This window comes from Ovis aries, chromosome 13 (assembly GCF_016772045.2).
Source record: "Ovis aries strain OAR_USU_Benz2616 breed Rambouillet chromosome 13, ARS-UI_Ramb_v3.0, whole genome shotgun sequence".
Classification (NCBI taxonomy): Eukaryota; Metazoa; Chordata; class Mammalia; order Artiodactyla; family Bovidae; genus Ovis; species Ovis aries.
This window is the reverse complement of record NC_056066.1, coordinates 39263134-39282420: the sequence shown is the minus strand read 5'-3', so window position 1 is coordinate 39282420 and position 19287 is coordinate 39263134. Positions and strand designations below refer to the sequence as shown.

Here is a 19287-nt window from a genome sequence, read left to right as displayed (position 1 = left end):
AAGCCAAACTCTTCATCAAATTTATAAAGTATGTTAAGAAGTTAAGAACTTACACTGAACCCAGGCCGGCTTCATGAGTCTTAAATTTCTTAATAATTTTATCTTTGATTTCGTGATTTTATGTGAAGTCTAGTAGGACAATGGAGCAGCACGTCTGGGGCTTGATGCCTTGGCTCACACATGGTACCCACCTCGCCCAGTTCCCACAATGGTTTCTCCCCAATCTGTGCCCTGCCTTTGGCACCTTCCCCATCTCTGCCCTGTGATGGCTTCCATCCTCTGCCAGGGTGACAACTGGGTGCATCAATGGGGGAGCCCCACTTTGAGCAATCCTGCCCCACCCTCGCTGGGGTCCTGGACATGGGCCTGGGGAGGATCAGCATCAAACTGTGCCCCTGGAGTCTCTAATCAGAGCAAGGTGGTGGCTGTCTGCACGCAGGGCAGGCAGTGCCACAGTGTGTTAGGCTGGCAACTCCGTGTAGAGTGCCAGCCCACCCCATACCTAGGTATGCAGGGCATCTGAGTGCCTGTTTGCCATGGATGGAGCTGTGGACCCATGCAAAGGGGAGGTGATGTCTCCACCTTAGCCTGGAGGCTGGGCCCTGCATACGATATAGGGTTCATACACGGCACACTCTCCAGTCATTAGGGGGTTATTAGTGTTATTATCAAATAGGACAAGGCTACTTCTCCTATTATTAATAAAGTAAAATACTCTAACCTACTTTACTTTCAACTGTAGTGAATATTTGTGCTTATGTTTTAATGTCCTCTTCCATTTGTGTGCAAAGAAGCACATTTAGAAAGAACAATCTACATCTATAGTTAACTGATATAAAAATGATCAATTACTTTGTCTCTAAGTCATTTCCAACTCTGTGACTCCAGGGACCATAGCCCGCCAGCCTTTTCTGTCCATGGAGTTTTCCAGACAAGAACACTAGAATAGGTTGCCATTGGACCCAGGGATCAAACCCACATCTCCTGAATCTCCTGTACGGGCAGGCAGATTCTTTACCACTGAGCAACCAGGGAAGCCCCAATCAATTGCTATCACCTGAGTAATAGAATAATAATAAAATTGGAAAAAGAGTACGTCAAGGCTGTATATTGTCACCCTGCTTATTTAACTTATACGCAGAGCACATCATGAGAAATGCTGGGCTGGATGAAGCACAAGCTGGAATCAAGATTGCTGGGAGAAACATCAATAACCTCAGATATGCAGATGACACCCTTATGGCAGAAAGTGAAGAAGAACTAAAGAGCCTCTTAATGAAAGTGAAAGAGGAGAGTGAAAAAGTTGGCTTAAAACTCAACATTCAGAAAACTAATATCATGGCATCCCATTACTTCATGGCAAATAGATGGGAAAACAGTGGAAACACTGACAAATTTTATTTTCTTGGGCTCCAAAATCACTGTAGATGGTGACGGCAGCCATAAAATTAAAAGACACTTGCTCCTTGGAAGAAAAGTTATGACCAAGTTAGACAGCATATTAAAAAGCAGAGCCATTACTTTGCCACCAAAGTCTGTCTAGCCAAAGCTATGGTTTTTCCAGTAGTCATGTATGGATGTGAGAGTTGGACTATAAAGAAAGTTGAGTGCCAAAGAACTAATGCTTTTGAACTGTGGTGTTGGAGAAGACTCTTGAGGGTCCCTAGGATTGCAAGGAAATCCACCCAGTCCACCCTAAAGGAAATCAGTCCTGAATATTCATTGGAAGGACTGATGCTGAAGCTGAAACTCCAATACTTTGGCCACCTGATGTGAAGAACTGACTAATTGGAAAAGATCCTGATGCTGGGAAAGATTGAAGATGGGGGGAGAAGAGGACGACGGAAGATGAGATGGTTGGATGGCATCACCGATTCGATGAACATGAGTTTGAGTAAGCTCCAGGAGTTGGTGATGGACAGAGAAGCCTGGTGTGCTGCAGTCCATGAGGCTGCAAAGAGTCAGACATGACTGAGCGACTGAAATGAACTGAACTGAACTGAATAATAGAAACAGCATGAGCAATTTCTAAGTGAAAAATAAGAACATGGTTCTGACATGGCCACCTTGTGCCAAAATCTAGTTCAGATGTTCCTACTTGTATCTCTCCACAAGTTTGGAATGAGGAGTTTCAGATCATCGTTCTTTCATTATCAGCTCTGTGCTGGGTCTCTTCCTCTGTCCCACAACCAGGCAGAGAGCCAGGAAGGAGACCATGCCCCCAGCCCACCACCTGTTCTGCTGGTTACCTTGCACAACCTTCCCAGAAGGGAACACATGCTCACGCCAAGACGGTTTAGGCGTTTTCTCAAGGGCTCACACGTGGTTCTAGAGCTGCTTTGAATCAGAGAGTTTAGCCATGGTTGTCCACCCATTCATGGGGCTTCCTCCAGCCATAGCAGAGGCAAGTTTTCCCAAGGGGGTCCTACATGGGGCCCCCTGGTTTCCTAATCCTTCCCTGTGGCCCTTCACCTCCCCAGGTCACTCCGCTCTCACACATCCCTCCTCTGCTGAACTTGGAAATGTTCAGGAAGTGTCACCTCTCCACGAGGAAATTATGTCATCCTTGCCCACTGGTCCCTTTTTGGATCTGGAAAGTTTTGTTTCACAAGAGATTTTGTTCTCCTGGTTTTGGCAGATTCTGGCCTCAAAGATCAGATTTTATAGCATTTAATCAGACTGCATACATAACAAAATAAAAAATCATACATAAAAGTAGAAGGAAAAAGATTTAACAGTTAATTTTTCAACTTCAAGTTGAATGTAAGAATGGTTATAGACACCTAGCAGTCAATGTGTATGTCGTCACTCAGTCTTGCAGAATATAGGGTGGTTTTTCGATGCCAGTGAATTAAAACTAAATGATGGAAAGAAGAAAAAGTAATTTGAATCTTTCTGCACTTCAAAGGAGTGATCTATGTAATAGAAACATAAAATAATTCGACAGCTGTCAGCATTTCAGTTTAAACCAAAACAAAATGATAACTACAAAAGAAAGTTTCTCTTGGCTTCTATTCAAGGAAGCTGGTTAAAAGCACAGAAAGACTGATAGCCCTAAACCACTCTCAGTGACAACATGGGCCTGAAACAGGTAGAATGGTGACATGCTAGAAAAAGATGACTACCAGGCATGAGTGAGTCACCCATGGAAAAGCATATAAAGCAAAAACACTGAGGGAAGGAACCGTTTAAAAGCCAACTTGAAGGGCATTTTTATTTGCTGAGCAAAGTTGACAATAAGTAGTATGATTCAACTTAGAGGTCAATGTTTATTCATAGAAAATCATTTCTGGCATATATATATATATATATATATATATATATATATATATCAGTTGGATGAGTAAGTTTGAAACCTAGTCTACCAAATTAAAAAAAAAAGATGGCAAATTTCAGAAAAACATGCTTTGGAAGGGCAGGAAGATGGAATGACCAGTTGGTTCATCCAAACTTGTCCTCTGGTCATGAATAAAGAAGAAAAGCCCATGCAATGGTGCTCATATAGTAAAAAATCCGCCTGCAATGCAGGAGACCTGGGTTCAATCCCTGGGTCTGGAAGATCCCCTGGAGAAGGGAATGGCTACCCACTCCAGTATTCTGGCCTGGAGAATTCCATGGACAGAGGAGCCTGGTGCAAAGAGTCAGACATGACTGAGCAACTTTCACACACACAATGGTGAAGAACAGGCAGGTTATATAAGCAGGCATCCCTGAGATCACTCGGTGAAGGAGAGTGTTAAAAAGCGTTCAGTTAATGCACATTCCAAATGAAAGCTAACATAAATGCTGGGAAATGTCCTCCCAAAGACCAGTAGCCACAAATGAAACGAGATTCCCCCTCGTGGAATCTGTTGACAGAGAGGTGACACCGCTATTTGTCCCTGTGCTCAGCAGCATGGCCAGAGGGCAGGTGACAGACATAAATATAATTTCCCAAGGGAAGAGGAAGGCGATCCGGTGGGAGCCGAGGACAGGAGGTCATGAAATTTTTTTGTTTGTTTTAATTTATTTTTTTTTATTTTAAAATCTTTAATTCTTACATGCGTTCCCAAACATGAGCCCCCCTCCCACCTCCCCTCCCCATAACATCTCTGTGGGTCATCCCCATGCACCAGCCCCAAGCATGCTGTATCCTGCATCAGACATAGACTGGCGATTCAATTCTTACATGATAGTATACATGTTAGAATGCCATTCTCCCAAATCATCCCACCCTCTCCCTCTCCCTCTGAGTCCAAAAGTCCATTATACACATCTGTGTCTTTTTTCCTGTATTGCATACAGGGTCGTCATTGCCATCTTTCTAAATTCCATATATATGTGTTAGTATACTGTATTGGTGTTTTTCTTTCTGGCTTACTTCACTCTGTATAATCGGCTCTAGTTTCATCCATCTCATCAGACCTGATTCAAATGAATTCTTTTTTACGGCTGAGTAATACTCCATTGTGTATATGTACCACAGCTTTCTTATCCATTCATCTGCTGATGGACATCTAGGTTGTTTCCATGTCCTGGCTATTATAAACAGTGCTGCGATGAACATTGGGGTACATGTGTCTCTTTCTATTCTGGTTTCCTTGGTGTGTATGCCCAGCAGTGGGATTGCTGGGTCATACGGTAGTTCTATTTGCAATTTTTTTAAGGAATCTCCACATTGTTCTCCATAGTGGCTGTACTAGTTTGCATTCCCACCAACAGTGTAGGAGGGTTCCCTTTTCTCCACACCCTCTCCAGCATTTATTGCTTGCAGATTTTTGGATTGCAGCCATTCTGACTGGTGTGAAGTGGTACCTCATTGTGGTTTTGATTTGCATTTCTCTAATATTGAGTGATGTTGAGCATCTTTTCATGTGTTTGTTAGCCATCCATATGTCTTCTTTGGAGAAATGTCTATTTAGTTCTTTGGCCCATTTTTTGATTGGGTCGTTTATTTTTCTGGAATTGAGCTGCATAAGTTGCTTGTATATTTTTGAGATGAGTTGTTTGTCAGTTGCTTCACTTGCTATTATTTTCTCCCATTCAGAAGGCTGTCTTTTCACCTTGCTTATATTTTCCTTTGTTGTGCAGAAGCTTTTAATTTTAATTAGATCCCATTTGTTTATTTTTGCTTTTATTTCCAGAATTCTGGGAGGTGGATCATAGAGGATCCTGCTGTGATTTATGTCGGAGAGTGTTTTGCCTATGTTCTCCTCTAGGAGTTTTATAGTTTCTGGTCTTACATTTAGATCTTTAATCCATTTTGAGTTTATTTTTGTGTGCGGTGTTAGGAAGTGATCTAGTTTCATTCTTTTACAAGTGGTTGACCAGTTTTCCCAGCACCACTTGTTAAAGAGATTGTCTTTACTCCATTGTATATTCTTGCCTCCTTTGTCAAAGATAAGGTGTCCATAGGTGTGTGGATTTATCTCTGGGCTTTCTATTTTGTTCCATTGATCTATATGTCTGTCTTTGTGCCAGTACCATACTGTTTTGATGACTGTGGCTTTGTAGTAGAGCCTGAAGTCAGGCAAGTTGATTCCTCCAGTTCCATTCTTCTTTCTCAAGATTGCTTTGGCAATTCGAGGTTTTTTGTATTTCCATGCAAATCTTGAAATTATTTGTTCTAGTTCTGTGAAAAATATGGCTGGTAGCTTGATAGGGATTGCACTGAATTTGTAAATTGCTTTGGGTAGTATACTCATTTTCACTATATTGATTCTTCCGATCCATGAACATGGTATATTTCTCCATCTATTAGTGTCCTCTTTGATTTCTTTCATCAGTGTTTTATAGTTTTCTATATATAGGTCTTTAGTTTCTTTAGGTAGATATATTCCTAAGTATTTTATTCTTTTTGTTGCAATGGTGAATGGAATTGTTTCCTTAATTTCTTTTTCTACTTTCTCATTATTAGTGTATAGGAATGCAAGGGATTTCTGTGTGTTGATTTTATATCCTGCAACTTTACTATATTCATTGATGAGCTCTAGTAATTTTCTGGTGGAGTCTTTAGGGTTTTCCATGTAGAGGATCATGTCATCTGCAAACAGTGAGAGTTTTACTTCTTCTTTTCCAATTTGGATTCCTTTTATTTCTTTTTCTGCTCTGATTGCTGTGGCCAAAACTTCCAGAACTATGTTGAATAGTAGCGGTGAAAGTGGACATCCTTGTCTTGTTCCTGACTTTAGGGGAAATGCTTTCAATTTTTCACCATTGAGGATAATGTTGGCTGTGGGTTTATCATATATAGCTTTTATTATGTTGAGGTATGTTCCTTCTATTCCTGCTTTCTGGAGAGTTTTTATCATAAATGGATGTTGAATTTTGTCAAAGGCCTTCTCTGCATCTACTGAGATAATCATATGGTTTTTATTTTTCAATTTGTTAATGTGGTGAATTACATTGATTTGCGGATATTGAAGAATCCTTGCATCCCTGGGATAAAGCCCACTTGGTCATGGTGTATGATCTTTTTAATGTGTTGTTGGATCCTGATTGCTAGAATTTTGTTGAGGATTTTTGCATCTATGTTCATCAGTGATATTGGCCTGTAGTTTTCTTTTTTTGTGACATCTTTGTCAGGTTTTGGTATTAGGGTGATGGTGGCCTCATAGAATGAGTTTGGAAGTTTACCTTCCTCTGCAATTTTCTGGAAGAGTTTGAGGAGGATAGGTGTTAGCCCTTCTCGAAATTTTTGGTAGAATTCAGCTGTGAAGCCGTCTGGACCTGGGCTTTTGTTTGCTGGAAGATTTCTGATTACAGTTTCAATTTCTGTGCTTGTGATGGGTCTGTTAAGATTTTCCATTTCTTCCTGGTTCAGTTTTGGAAAATTGTACTTTTCTAAGAATTTGTCCATTTCTTCCACGTTGTCCATTTTATTGGCATACAACTGCTGATAGTAGTCTCTTATGATCCTTTGTCTTTCTGTGTTGTCTGTTGTGATCTCTCCATTTTCATTTCTAATTTTATTGATTTGATTTTTCTCTCTTTGCTTCTTGATGAGTCTGGCTAATGGTTTGTCAATTTTATTTATCCTTTCAAAGAACCAGCTTTTGGCTTTGTTGATTTTTGCTATGGTCTCTTTTGTTTCTTTTGCATTTATTTCTGCCCTAATTTTTAAGATTTCTTTCCTTCTACTAACTCTGGGGTTCTCCAATTCTTCCTTTTCTAGTTGCTTTAGTTGTAGAGTTAGGTTATTTATTTGACTTTTTTCTTGTTTCTTGAGGTAAGCCTGTATTGCTATGAACTTTCCTCTTAGCACTGCTTTTATAGTGTCCCACAGGTTTTGGGTTGTTGTGTTTTCATTTTCATTAGTTTCTATGCATATTTTGATTTCCTTTTTGATTTCTTCTGTGATTTGTTGGTTATTCAGAAGTGTGTTGTTCAACCTCCATATGTTGGAATTTTTAATAGTTTTTCTCCTGTAATTGAGATCTAATCTTAATGCATTATGGTCAGAAAAGATGCTTGGAATGATTTTGATTTTTTGAATTTATCAAGTTTAGATTTATGGCCCAGGAGGTGATCTATCCTGGAGAAGGTTCCATGAGCACTTGAAAAAAGGTGAAATTCATTGTTTTGGGGTGAAATGTCCTATAGATATCAATTAGGTCTAACTGATCTAATGTATCATTTAAAGTTTGCGTTTCTTTGTTAATTTTCTGTTTAGTTGATCTGTCCATAGGTGTGAGTGGGGTATTAAAGTCTCCCACTATTATTGTGTTATTGTTGATTTCCCTTTCATACTTGTTAGCATTTGTCTTACATATTGTGGTGCTCCTATATTGGGTGCATATATATTTATAATTGTTATATCTTCTTCTTGGATTGTTCCTTTGATCATTATGTAGTGGCCTTCTTTGTCTCTTTTCACAGCCTTTGTTTTAAAGTCTACTTTATCGGATATGAGTATTGCCACTCCTGCTTTCTTTTGGTCTCTATTTGTGTGGTATATCTTTTTCCAGCGCTTCACTTTCAGTCTGTATGTGTCCCTTGTTTTGAGGTGGGTCTCTTGTAAGCAGCATATAGAGGGGTCTTGTTTTTGTATCCATTCGGCCAGTCTTTGTCTTTTGGTTGGGGCATTCAACCCATTTACGTTTAAGGTAATTATTGATAAGTATGATCCCGTTACCATTTACTTTATTGTTTTGGGTTCGGGTTTATACACCCTTTCGTGTTTCCTGTCTAGAGAATATCCTTTAGAATTTGTTGGAGAGCTGGTTTGGTGGTGCTGAATTCTCTCAGCTTTTGCTTGTCTGTAAAGCTTTTGATTTCTCCTTCGTATTTGAATGAGATCCTTGCTGGGTACAGTAATCTGGGCTGTAGGTTATTGTCTTTCATCACTTTAAGTATGTCTTGCCATTCCCTCCTGGCCTGAAGAGTTTCTATTGAAAGATCAGCTGTTATCCTTATGGGAATCCCCTTGTGTGTTATTTGTTGTTTTTCCCTTGCTGCTTTTAATATTTGTTCTTTGTGTTTGATCTTTGTTAATTTGATTAATATGTGTCTTGGGGTGTTTCGCCTTGGGTTTATCCTATTTGGAACTCTGTGTTTCTTGGACTTGGGTGATTATTTCCTTCCCCATTTTAGGGAAGTTTTCAACTATTATCTCCTCAAGGATTTTCTCATGATCCTTCTTTCTGTCTTCTTCTTCTGGGACTCCTATAATTCGAATGTTGGAGCATTTCATATTGTCCTGGAAGTCTCTGAGATTGTCCTCGTTTCTTTTGTTTTTCTTGTTTCCTCTCTGATTCATTTATTTCTACCATTCTATCTTCTATTTCACTAATCCTATCTTCTGCCTCTGTTATTCTACTATTTGTTGCCTCCAGAGTGTTTCTGATCTCATTTATTGCGTTATTCATTATATTTTGACTCTTTTTTATTTCTTCTAGGTCCTTGTTAAACCTTTCTTGCATCTTCTCAATCCTTGTCTCTAGGCTATTTATCTGTGATTCCATTTTGATTTCAAGATTTTGGATCATTTTCACTATCAATATTCGGAATTCCTTCTCAGGTAGATTCCCTACTTCTTCCTCTTTTGTTTGGTTTGGTGGGCAACTCTCCTGTTCCTTTACCTGCTGAGTATTCCTCTGTCTCTTCATCTTGGTTATATTGCTGCGTTTGGGGTGGCCTTTTTATATTCTGGTAATTTGTGGAGTTCTCTTTATTATGGAGCTTCCTCACTGTGGGTGGGGTTCTATCAGTGGCTTGTCAAGGTTTCCTGGTTAGGGAGGCTTGTGTTGGAGTTCTGGTGGGTGGAGCTGGGTTTCTTCTCTCTGGAGTGCAGTGGAGTGACCGGTAATGGGTTATGAGACATCAAAGGTTTTGGAATAATTTTGAGCTGCCTGTATATTGAAGCTCAGGGGAGTGTTCCTGTGTTGCTGGAGAATTTGAGTGGTATGTCTTGTTTTGGAACTTGTTGGCCCTTGGGTGGAGCTTGGTTTCGGTGTAGGTATGAAGGCATTTGATGAGCTCCTATTGCTTAATTTTCCCTGAATTCAAGAGTTCTCTAATGTTTTCAGGCTTTGGATTTAAGCCTCCTGCTTCTGGCTTTCAGTTTTATTTTTACAGTAGCCTCTAGACTTCTCCATCTATACAGCACCGATGATAAAACATCTAGGTTAAAGATGAAAAGTTTCTCCACATTGAGGGACACTCAGAGAGGTTCACTGAGTTACAAGGAGAAGAGAAGATGGAGGGGGTAGTTAGAGGTAACTGGAATGAGATGCGGTGAGATCAAAAGAGGAGAGAGCAAGCTAGCCAGTAGTCACTTCCTTATGTGCGCTCCATAGTCTGGACCGCTCAGAGGTATTTATGGAGTTATACAGGGAAGAGGAGAGGGAAGAAGTAGACAGAGGTGGCCAGGAGGATAAGAGAGAGGAATGAGAAGGAGGGAGACAAATCTTGCCAGTAACCAGTTCCTTGGGTGTTCTCCACCGTCTGGAACACACAGAGATTCACAGAGTTGGATAGACAAGAGATGGGGAGAAAAGAGACAGAGGCCACCTGGTGAAGAAAAAGGAGAGTCCAAAGGAGGAGAGAGTGGTCAAGCCAGAAATCTCGCTCTCAGGTAAACTTGGGTAGTGAAGTTTGGGTTTTTAAATGTACAAAATTGACAACAAAAACCTAAGAGCAAAGATTAAAAATCTAGAGTAGAGGTTGGATTTTCAAAGATACAATATTAAAGAAAAGCAGAAGGAAAAAGGAAGAAAGAAAAAAAAACAAGAATTATTAAAAAACAAACAAAAAAAACAACAACAAAAAACAAACAAAAAACCACCAACAACCATGCAAAGACTATATATGGTGTTTGCCTTAAAAAAAAAAAGTCTTTTTTTTAAAAAATAGTAATAGTAGGCTATAGAAATAAAAATTAGAGGAGAAATAGAAGACTTAACAATTAAAAAAAAGTTAGAAAAAAAAGAAGAAAAAAAAAGGAATGATTTTTAAAATAGTAAAAATATAACTGGCCCTTCTCTGATGTTGTGGGCCGTGTGGGATCACTTCCAAGGTGGTTCCCTCTGTTTAACTTCTTCTGTTTGCTGGTTTTTCAGGCTCACTAGTTCAGTCGCGTTGTGGGGAGGGAGGATGCTGCAAACAAATAGCACTGTCGTGTGCACACAGTGTCTCAGCCCCGCTTGACCTGTCCCTTCTTGCCGCGCACAAACCGCTCCGGCTCTATGATGCTCAGCCAGGAACTGTCTGAGGCCGGCCCTAGGCTGCGTGCACTTCCCCGGTCCAAGCCGCTCAGGTTCGGCGCTCAGGCAGCCCTCAGAGGCACAGATTCGGCTGGGACTGTGCTTTGTGCTCTTCCCAGGTCCGAGTAGCTCAGGAGTTTGGCGAGCGCGATAGCCGCGGCTTGTCACCTTTTCTGCCGCTGCTGCTCAGCTTTCTGGGTGGACCGCTGGCATCCCCGTGAGGCAGATTGTGACTGTCCAGCACCCCCAGAAGTCTTAGCAAAGGAGCCTGCTTGCAGTTAGGTACATAAAGTCTCTCCGGGTCTGCAGTTGCCCTTTTCCAGTCCTTACGGCTCTGGCTGCCTGTCCCCGGCAGGGGATGGTCTGCAGCCGGCTTTTTCCGTTCCGTCCTTTGTTCTGTGCTCGGTCCTGGCGGTGTCTTATGTTCGAGCTTTTCATGCAGTAGCTATCCCACAGTCTGGTTTGCTAGCCCAAGTTAGATCGTTCTGGTTGCACGTGGGGCGTTCCTGCCCGATTCTTACAAAGCACTGCAGCCTGCGCCTCCCGCGCGTCCCTGCCCTGCCCCCACTTCCCAATGGCGGATGCAGGCGTCTGTGCTGCTTTTCCGCTGGGGGAGTTACTATTGGGCTTGTAATCTCTTGGTTTTAATTATTTATTTATTTTTCCTTCCTGTTATGTTGCCTCTGTGTTTCCAAGGCTCGCCACAGACTCAGCAGGGAGAGTGTTTCCTGGTGTTTGGAAACCTCTCTTCTTAAAATTCCCTTCCCGGGATGGGCTTCCCTTCCCGGGACGGAGCTCCCTCCCCACCTCCTTTGTCTCCTTTTTCATCTTTTATATTTTTTCCTACCTGTTTTTGAAGACAATGGTCTGCTTTTCTGGTTGCCTGATGTCCTCTGCCAGCCTACAGAAGTTGTTTTGTGGAGTTTGCTCGGCGTTGAAATGTTCCTTTGAGGAATTTGTGAGGGAGAAAGTGGTCTTCCCGTCCTATTCCTCCGCCATCTTTTTTCTCCTCGAGGAGGTCATGAAATTTAGAGTAACCAAACTTAAGGGCAAGAACAATCCATCCCAGATGCCAAGAGAAGTGAAGCAAAAAATGGAAGAACACGGATGTATTTAAAGCCACAGCTCAAAAAGCAGGGCAGTGGAGGGCTGTGCCCACGTGGCTGCTTCCGCTGCCTCCTGCCCTCCACCCCCACCTGCCTCATGCCCCTCACATTCACCCTCATCACTACCCGGTCTGCATCTTCTCGCTCCCCTTCCTCTGTATCTTCCTCCTCTACCTGGAACGCAGGTAGAATTGAAAGAATTAAAGATCTAGGTTTGCTCTAGAGAACAATGACTCACTGCCATGGCCACAAAGGAGACATCCCCCTTGGAGACACGCACATGGGTTTTGAGGGACACCCCCCCCCCAACACACGCAAGCAGCAAGGAGTCAGGAACAAGAGTAAAAAAGTGCAAAGGAGCCACAAGACTGGCCACACTGAGAACTGGGTGAGCAGCGGTGGGTGGGCTGTCAGTGAAACTCAGAGCAACAAAGGAAAGTTCCCATAGAGGGCTCAGAGGGGAACAGTGACAAAGATCATGATTTTCTAAGGACACGGAAACTATTTCCGCTAGAGAGTCTTTAACTTTTCAGAAAAGAACCCAGGTGCACACAAGCTGCACCTTTATATGTAAGTGATTAGAACAAAGCAAACATGAAGCTGACGTTGCAAATGGTTACAGAGAAAATCTAGGGCCCTGCTGCCACCAGGATTAATTTCCAGATGCATGTTGCAAGTCTCATTGTTTTGAAAAATTAAACTTAATTTTTAATAAAAGAAATATGTGTTCATAGTAAGAAAAGGAAGTGTACAAGAAAGGAACATGACTATGAATTTAATAATTAAGCAACTAAGAGCAAGGTCACGACCACAGGCAGACCCGGGGCCCAATCCTGACTGTATGTCATCTGGCTGCTGTCATCCGTGTGTTTATTCACCAGTAGCATTGGAAGTCATGAGAAAATGTCACCAATATGCTCTATGCAAGAATGCAGAGAGCGTAAAGAACATTCTAATAAAAGTTTTACTTGAGTCATAATAAAATTTAAAATCTCAGTGATACAAAAAGTAACTTCATTTTCTGTTATGTACATAATGCATGCCTATAATTAAAAAAAACACACACAGAGAAATAAACAACCCACTCTTAAAAAGGGCAGAAGATATGAACAGACGTCTCACCAAAGTAGATACACAGATTGCAGACAGCAAATGAAAAGATGCTCAACATCATAAATCAGTATGGAAATGCAAATTAAAGCAAGATACCACAATACAGCTATTAGAATGGCAATTCAGAACACTGACAGATACCAGTGAGGACATGAAGAAGCATTTATTGCAGGTAGGAATGCAAAAATGGTGAAGGACTTTGGAAGATAAGGGGGTAGTTTCTTACAAAACTCAATATTCTTACCATACAATCTATGGTTGTGCTCCTTGGTTTATACCCAAACGAGTCAAAACCTTACGTCCACACAAAAACCTGCACACGAATATTTGTAGTTGCCTTTGTAGTCTGCCTTATTCATAGTTGCCAAAACTTGGAAGCAACTAAGCGGTCTTTCAGTAGGTGAGAGGATAAATAAACTGTGGTCCATCCAGACAAAGGAATACCATTCAGGGCTAAAAAGAATTGAGCTATCAAGCCATGAAAAGACATGGAGGAACTTGAAAATACTAATTACTAAATGAAAGAGGCTAATCTGTAAAGGCCAGACTCTATATGATTCCAGCTATGCCATTCTGTGTGTGTGTTAGTTGCTCAGTCGTGTCCAGTGCTTTGTGACCCCACGAACTGTAGCCTGCCAGGCTTCTCTGTCCATGGAATTCTCCAGGCAAGAATACTAGAGTGGATTGCCATTCCCTTCTCCAGAGGATCTTCCGGACTCAAGGATCAAACCCTGATCTCCTGGATTGCAGGTAGATTCTTTACCATTTGAGCTACAGGGAACAAAACTATGGAAATGGTGATAAGGTCAGTGGCTGACAGAGATGGTGGGGAAGCAGAGAGAGATGAATAGGTGGAGTACACAGGAGTTTTAGAAACTACTCTATATGAAATTATAATGGAGGACACATCATTACACATTTGACCAGACCCATCAGCAGTGGCCACGGGACTGGAAAAGGTCAGTTTTCATTCCAATCCCAAAGAATGTTCAAACTACCACACAATTGCACTCATCTCACACGCTAGCAACGTAATGCTCAAAATTCTCCAACCAGGCCTCAACAGTATGTGAACCGTGAACTTCCAGATGTTCAAGCTGAATTTAGAAAAGGCAGAGGAACCAGAGATCAGATTCCCAACATCCGTTGGATCAAAGAAAAAGCAAGAGAATTTCAGAAAATATATACTTCTGCTTCATTGACTATGCTAAAGTCTTTCACTGTGTGGATCACAATAAACTGAAAAATTATTAAAAAGATGGGAATACTAGACGACCTTACCTGTCTCCTGAGAAATCTGTATGAAGGTCAAGAAGCAACAGTTAGAACTGGACATGGAACAATGGACTGGTTCCAAATTGGGAAAGGAGTATGTCAAGGCTGTATATTGTCACCCTGCTTATTTAACTTATGTGCAGAGTACATCATGTGAAATGCTGGGCTGGATGAAGCACAAGCTGGAATCAAGATTGCTGGGGGAAATATCAATAACCTTAGATATGCAGATGACACCACCCTTATGGCAGAAATCGAAGAGGAACTGAAGAGCCTCTTGATGAAAGTGAAAGAGGAGAGTGAAAAGCTGGCTTAAAACTCAACATTCAGAAAACAAAGATCATGGCATCTGGTACCATCACTTCATGGCAAATAGATGGGAAAACAATGGAAACAGTGAGACTTTATTCTCCTGGGCTCCAAAATCACCGCAGATGGTGGCTGCAGCCATGAAATAAAAAGACGCTTGCTCCTTGGAAGGAAAGCTATGACCAAACTAGATAGCATACTAAAAAGCAGAGACATTACTTTGCCAACAAAGATCTGTCTAGTCAAAGCTATGGTTTTTCTAATAGTTATGTATGGATATGAGAGTTGGACCATAAAGAAAGCTGAGTGCCAAAGAACTGATGCTATTGAACTGTGGTGTTGGAGAAGATTCTTGAGAGTCTTGGACTGCAAGGAGATCCAACCAGTCCATCCTAAATCAGTCCTGAATATTCATTGGAAGGGCTGATGCTAAAGCTGAAGCTCCAATAATTTGGCCACCTGATGCGAAGGACTTGGGAAATACTCTAATGTCAGGAAAGACTGAAGGCAGGAGAAGAAGGGGATGACAGAGGATGAGGTGGTTGGATGGCATCACCGACTTGATGTACATGAGTTTGAGCAAGCTCTGGGAGTTGGTGATGGACAGAGAAGCCTGGCGTGCTGCAGTCCATGAGGTCACAAAGAGTTAGACATGACAGAGTGACTGAACTGAATTGAACTGATAGAAGGTGTAACTGATGAGCAAGCCTTCATGTAAACTGTGGACTCTGGTTGATGATGGTGAGTCCCTATAGGTTCATCGATGGTACAAACGGTGCTATGGGCCTAAAACTGCTCTAGAAAATAAAATTTATTAATGAAAAAAATCAAACAGAGCCCACAGATATAAAGCAAAGAATACACTGCCATGTACACCCCCACATCCCTGTCTTGCTTCCCAAAGGCACATAAGATTAATAAAGTCCTGTGGACTTTTCTAGAATGTCTCTTATGTATATAAGATTAAAAACAAATCTTGATTTTTTTTCTTGCATGTTCTAAAAAGACCTTCCCCATCCTGAGACATGGTAAGGATTAGTCTGCACTCACACTCCCCGTGGGCTTCCTCTGACTGGGTTGATTTTTCTAGTGACACGTCTCCGTGGTCCCACAGACCCATGGCTGGTATCCCCGTCACGGCTGCAGGTTTACTTTTACTTGAGTGTTTATGAGCTTTGAAAGGACAGGGGACACATCAGTAGGTTGCTCACTGCTGTATTCTCAGAACCTTTCCCGGAACCTAGTACTATAGACACAGTTTCTAATTTGGACCTATTGCAATATTTACACTGAACTCTTCAATCATGTGGGAATTTATTTTACTGGAGAATATGAAGAATATTTCTGTTCTTATTTTATCCCATCACTTACAGAATAATTCTTTCTTTTCCCACCATTGTGACACAAATGCCATCATATACATTCATCTATATACCTTTAAACACACACACATTCAATTTTTACTCTCTCGGGGTCTGTGGTGGGACTCTTTCTTGTGTTAGCTTGCTCTACCCATAGAAATGGTCGAATGACATTGTTTTGATTATTTTAGAGTTGGATTATGCTTTAATATCTGACTGGACTAGCAATTTGCCACTATGACTCTTTCCCTAAATAGACTGGTAAAAATCACCTGATGAAGCCCTCCATCAAGAAGACGATTTTAAAAATAAGTTATTAAATTAAAACGGCAGGGAGTTCCTTTTCCATGCTCCTTTTGTAACTTCATGGACTGTCTTTTGGCCCACCAAGCATCTGCTTACTTGAGCAACCCTGCCCGATGGAAGACGTACAGGTCCTGCTCTAGGGTGCAGTTGTTGAAGGGAACCACCTTCACGAAGCTCTGGATGAGGACAAACTCAGGGGTGAGATGCGGCACAGAAATGATGCAGAAGTCCTTGTCCTGGTGTGATTGGAAACCAGAAATCATTAATCACCAAACAAACTCCTGCTGCAAAACGCCAAAGAAAAGAGGAGTGAAATGTGTGAAGGAGACGGTATTCAAGTTAACCGTTCCTATCATCTGGAAAATAATCAGAAAATTCAGGGAGATAAACAACTGTAAGAATATGGAGAAAATTTCTGGTGTTTGACTGAAACCTACATAAAAGAATATTGTGAACAATGGAAGCCATTTGACACAGCAGTTTTTTTTTTGGAAGTAGAGTTTTAAACTAAGGACATTTGCGTTTGCAAATTCACTTGCATCCAGGAGCGAATGAAGCAGTGCACTGTCATGGCAAAGGCCTGGGTTTACCAAGTGATGCTGTGCCAGTCGTGGCGCCTGCCTCTATGAGGTGAGAGGGTGGTGCCTCAGGCCTTTTCAGCTCGAAAGTCCCGTGATTACACAGGCATGGATGTCTGTGTATTTTATCAGGATGTGATCTTACTTGGGTGAGGAGATCTAAGGGCAGGTTAACCTGGGCAGTGAGATTTGCGTGTCCTGACCTGTATCTGCACAATCCAATGTGCTGGCCAGGAGCTGCTTCTGGCCACCGAGTGTTTGGAACCTGGCTAGTGTGACCGGGGAACCCAACTGTTACTTTTATTTCATTTTGATTAATCTAAATTTAAATTTCAAAACTGATACTTGGGAACCCTCCTACATTGTTGGTGGGAATGTACACTGAGGCAGCCACTATGGAGAGCAGGATGAACGTTCCTCCAAAAAATAAAAATAGAACTACCGCATGACCCAGAAATCCCACTCCTGGAGAAAACTACACCTCAAAAAGGTACATGCACCCAGGACATGGAAGCAACCTAAATGTCCATCGACAGATGAATGGGAAAGAAGATGTGTGTATATATGTATACACACACACACACACACGATGGAATATTACTCAGCCATTAAAAAAGAATGAAATAATCCCATTTGCAGCTACATGGATAGACCTAGATATTATCATACTAAGTGAAGTAATTCAGACAGAGAAAGGCAAATACCATATAATCACATAGATGTGGAATCTAAAAACATGATACAAATGAACTTATTTATAAAAAGAAACAGACTCACAGACATAGAAAACAAGCTTATGGTTGCAAAGGGGAGGGGGAGTGAGGGAGGTGTGGAGTAGGAGTTCGGGGTCAGTAGACACAAACTGCTGCTGCTGCTGCTGCTGCTAAGTCGCTTCAGTCGTGTCTGACTGTGCGACCCCATAGACGGCAGCCCACCAGGCTCCTCCGTCCCTGGGATTCTCCAGGCAAGAACACTGGAGTGCATTGCCATTTCCTTCTCCAATGCATGAAAGTGAAAAGTGAAAGTGAAGTCGCTCAGTCGTGTCCAGCTCTTAGTGACCCCATGGACTGCAGCCTACCAGGCTCCTCCATCCATGGGAGGCAAGAGTACTGGAGTAGGGTGCCATTGCCTTTTCTGAGACACAAACTATTACATATCAAATAGATAAGCAACAAGGTCTTACAGTATAGCACAGGGAATGACATTCCATACCCTTCAATAAAGCATAATGGTAAGGAAAAAAAAAAAAAAACTCAATTGTGTTTGGAAAAGTTGCATGTCTGTTTAGAAAAATTGGGTATATGAATCTATTCATTCAACTATAAATCTTAGGAAATCTAAAAGCATATCAAGGAGTTCTGATGACAAGTATAAATTTTAGGAAACCTAAAAGGAGATCAAGGATTTCAGATGACAATTTAGCACTTGTACTGCAATGTACCCTAAGTGTAAAATACACACCAGATTTTAAAAACTGAGAAAAGGGATGTTCAAGATCTCCTTAATAATTTTTCATACTTTTGGACATAGTACATTGAGTAAAATACATTATTAAAGTTGATGTCATCTGTGTCTTTTTTTTTTCCTTAATAATGTGTCTGCTATACATAGAGGTCAGACCTGTGGACACAGCAAGGGAAGGAGAGGGTGGGATGAACTGAGAGAGTACCGTTGAAACATATACATTACTGTATGTAAAATTAGATAGCCACTGAAAATTTGCTGTATGACTCAGGGAGCTCAAATCCGGTGCTCTGTGACAACACAGAGCAGGGGGCTGGAGTGGGAGTGGGGAGGGAGGTTCACAAGGGAGGGGCATACATATAGCCATTACTGGTTCATGTGGACGTTTGACAGAAACCAACACAATACGGTAAAGCAATTATCCTCCAATTCAAAATAAATAAATTTAAATTAAAAAAAAGAAAAAAAAAAACAATAATGTATCTGCTGGAACATTTGGAACTTGGTGTCTGTGGGACAGTGCTGCTGTGGACCGTCTCTGCTCCGCACATCCCCCGAGAACCTCTGCCAGGCGCCTGCAGAGCAGCTTGCTCTTCCCAGAGCTAATTTGTCCCTGTGGGATCTCGCCTCCTGCTGAACCCTGTGAAGGCATTGCCTGAGCTAATCCAAGACCCTGGGGACATGCGTGCAACTCAAAGGAGTGAGTCACTCTCTGACCTTATCCTCCTTCTAGCAAAATAACAGCTCCTTCTGGGGAACTTGTGAGTCAAGTTGTCGAAATACTCTAGCTGAAAAAAAGGACTGAATGGCACATCCCGGGGGCTTCCTCTGGGAGGAGACATTAATGAGTCGCTTCATCGTGGATGGGAAGGATTAAGGATGAAGTAATGATGATATTTTGCTCCTGTCTCCCAGATCCTGAAATAATTAAAAAGTAAACATGTAGGACTTCTCTGGCTATCCAATGGTCAAGATCCCATAGGGGTCCACTGTAGTGGGTGAGGGTTTGATCCCTGGCAAGGGAACTAAAATCCCACATGCCGCCTGGAAGAGCCAAAAAATAAATAAATAAAAAGTAAACATGTCTTCTATG

General features: G+C 41.6%; 1 protein-coding gene across 1 annotated transcript in view; it reads right to left on the bottom strand.

Moving 5' to 3' along the window:
* CFAP61 (cilia and flagella associated protein 61) overlaps positions 1–19287 on the bottom strand; it is a 250124-nt gene that overhangs the window by 152738 nt on the left and 78099 nt on the right. The window contains exon 13 of the mRNA XM_060397508.1: positions 16249–16388. Coding sequence (XP_060253491.1) covers positions 16249–16388 — 140 coding nt within the window. The remainder of the gene's footprint in view (positions 1–16248; positions 16389–19287) is intronic.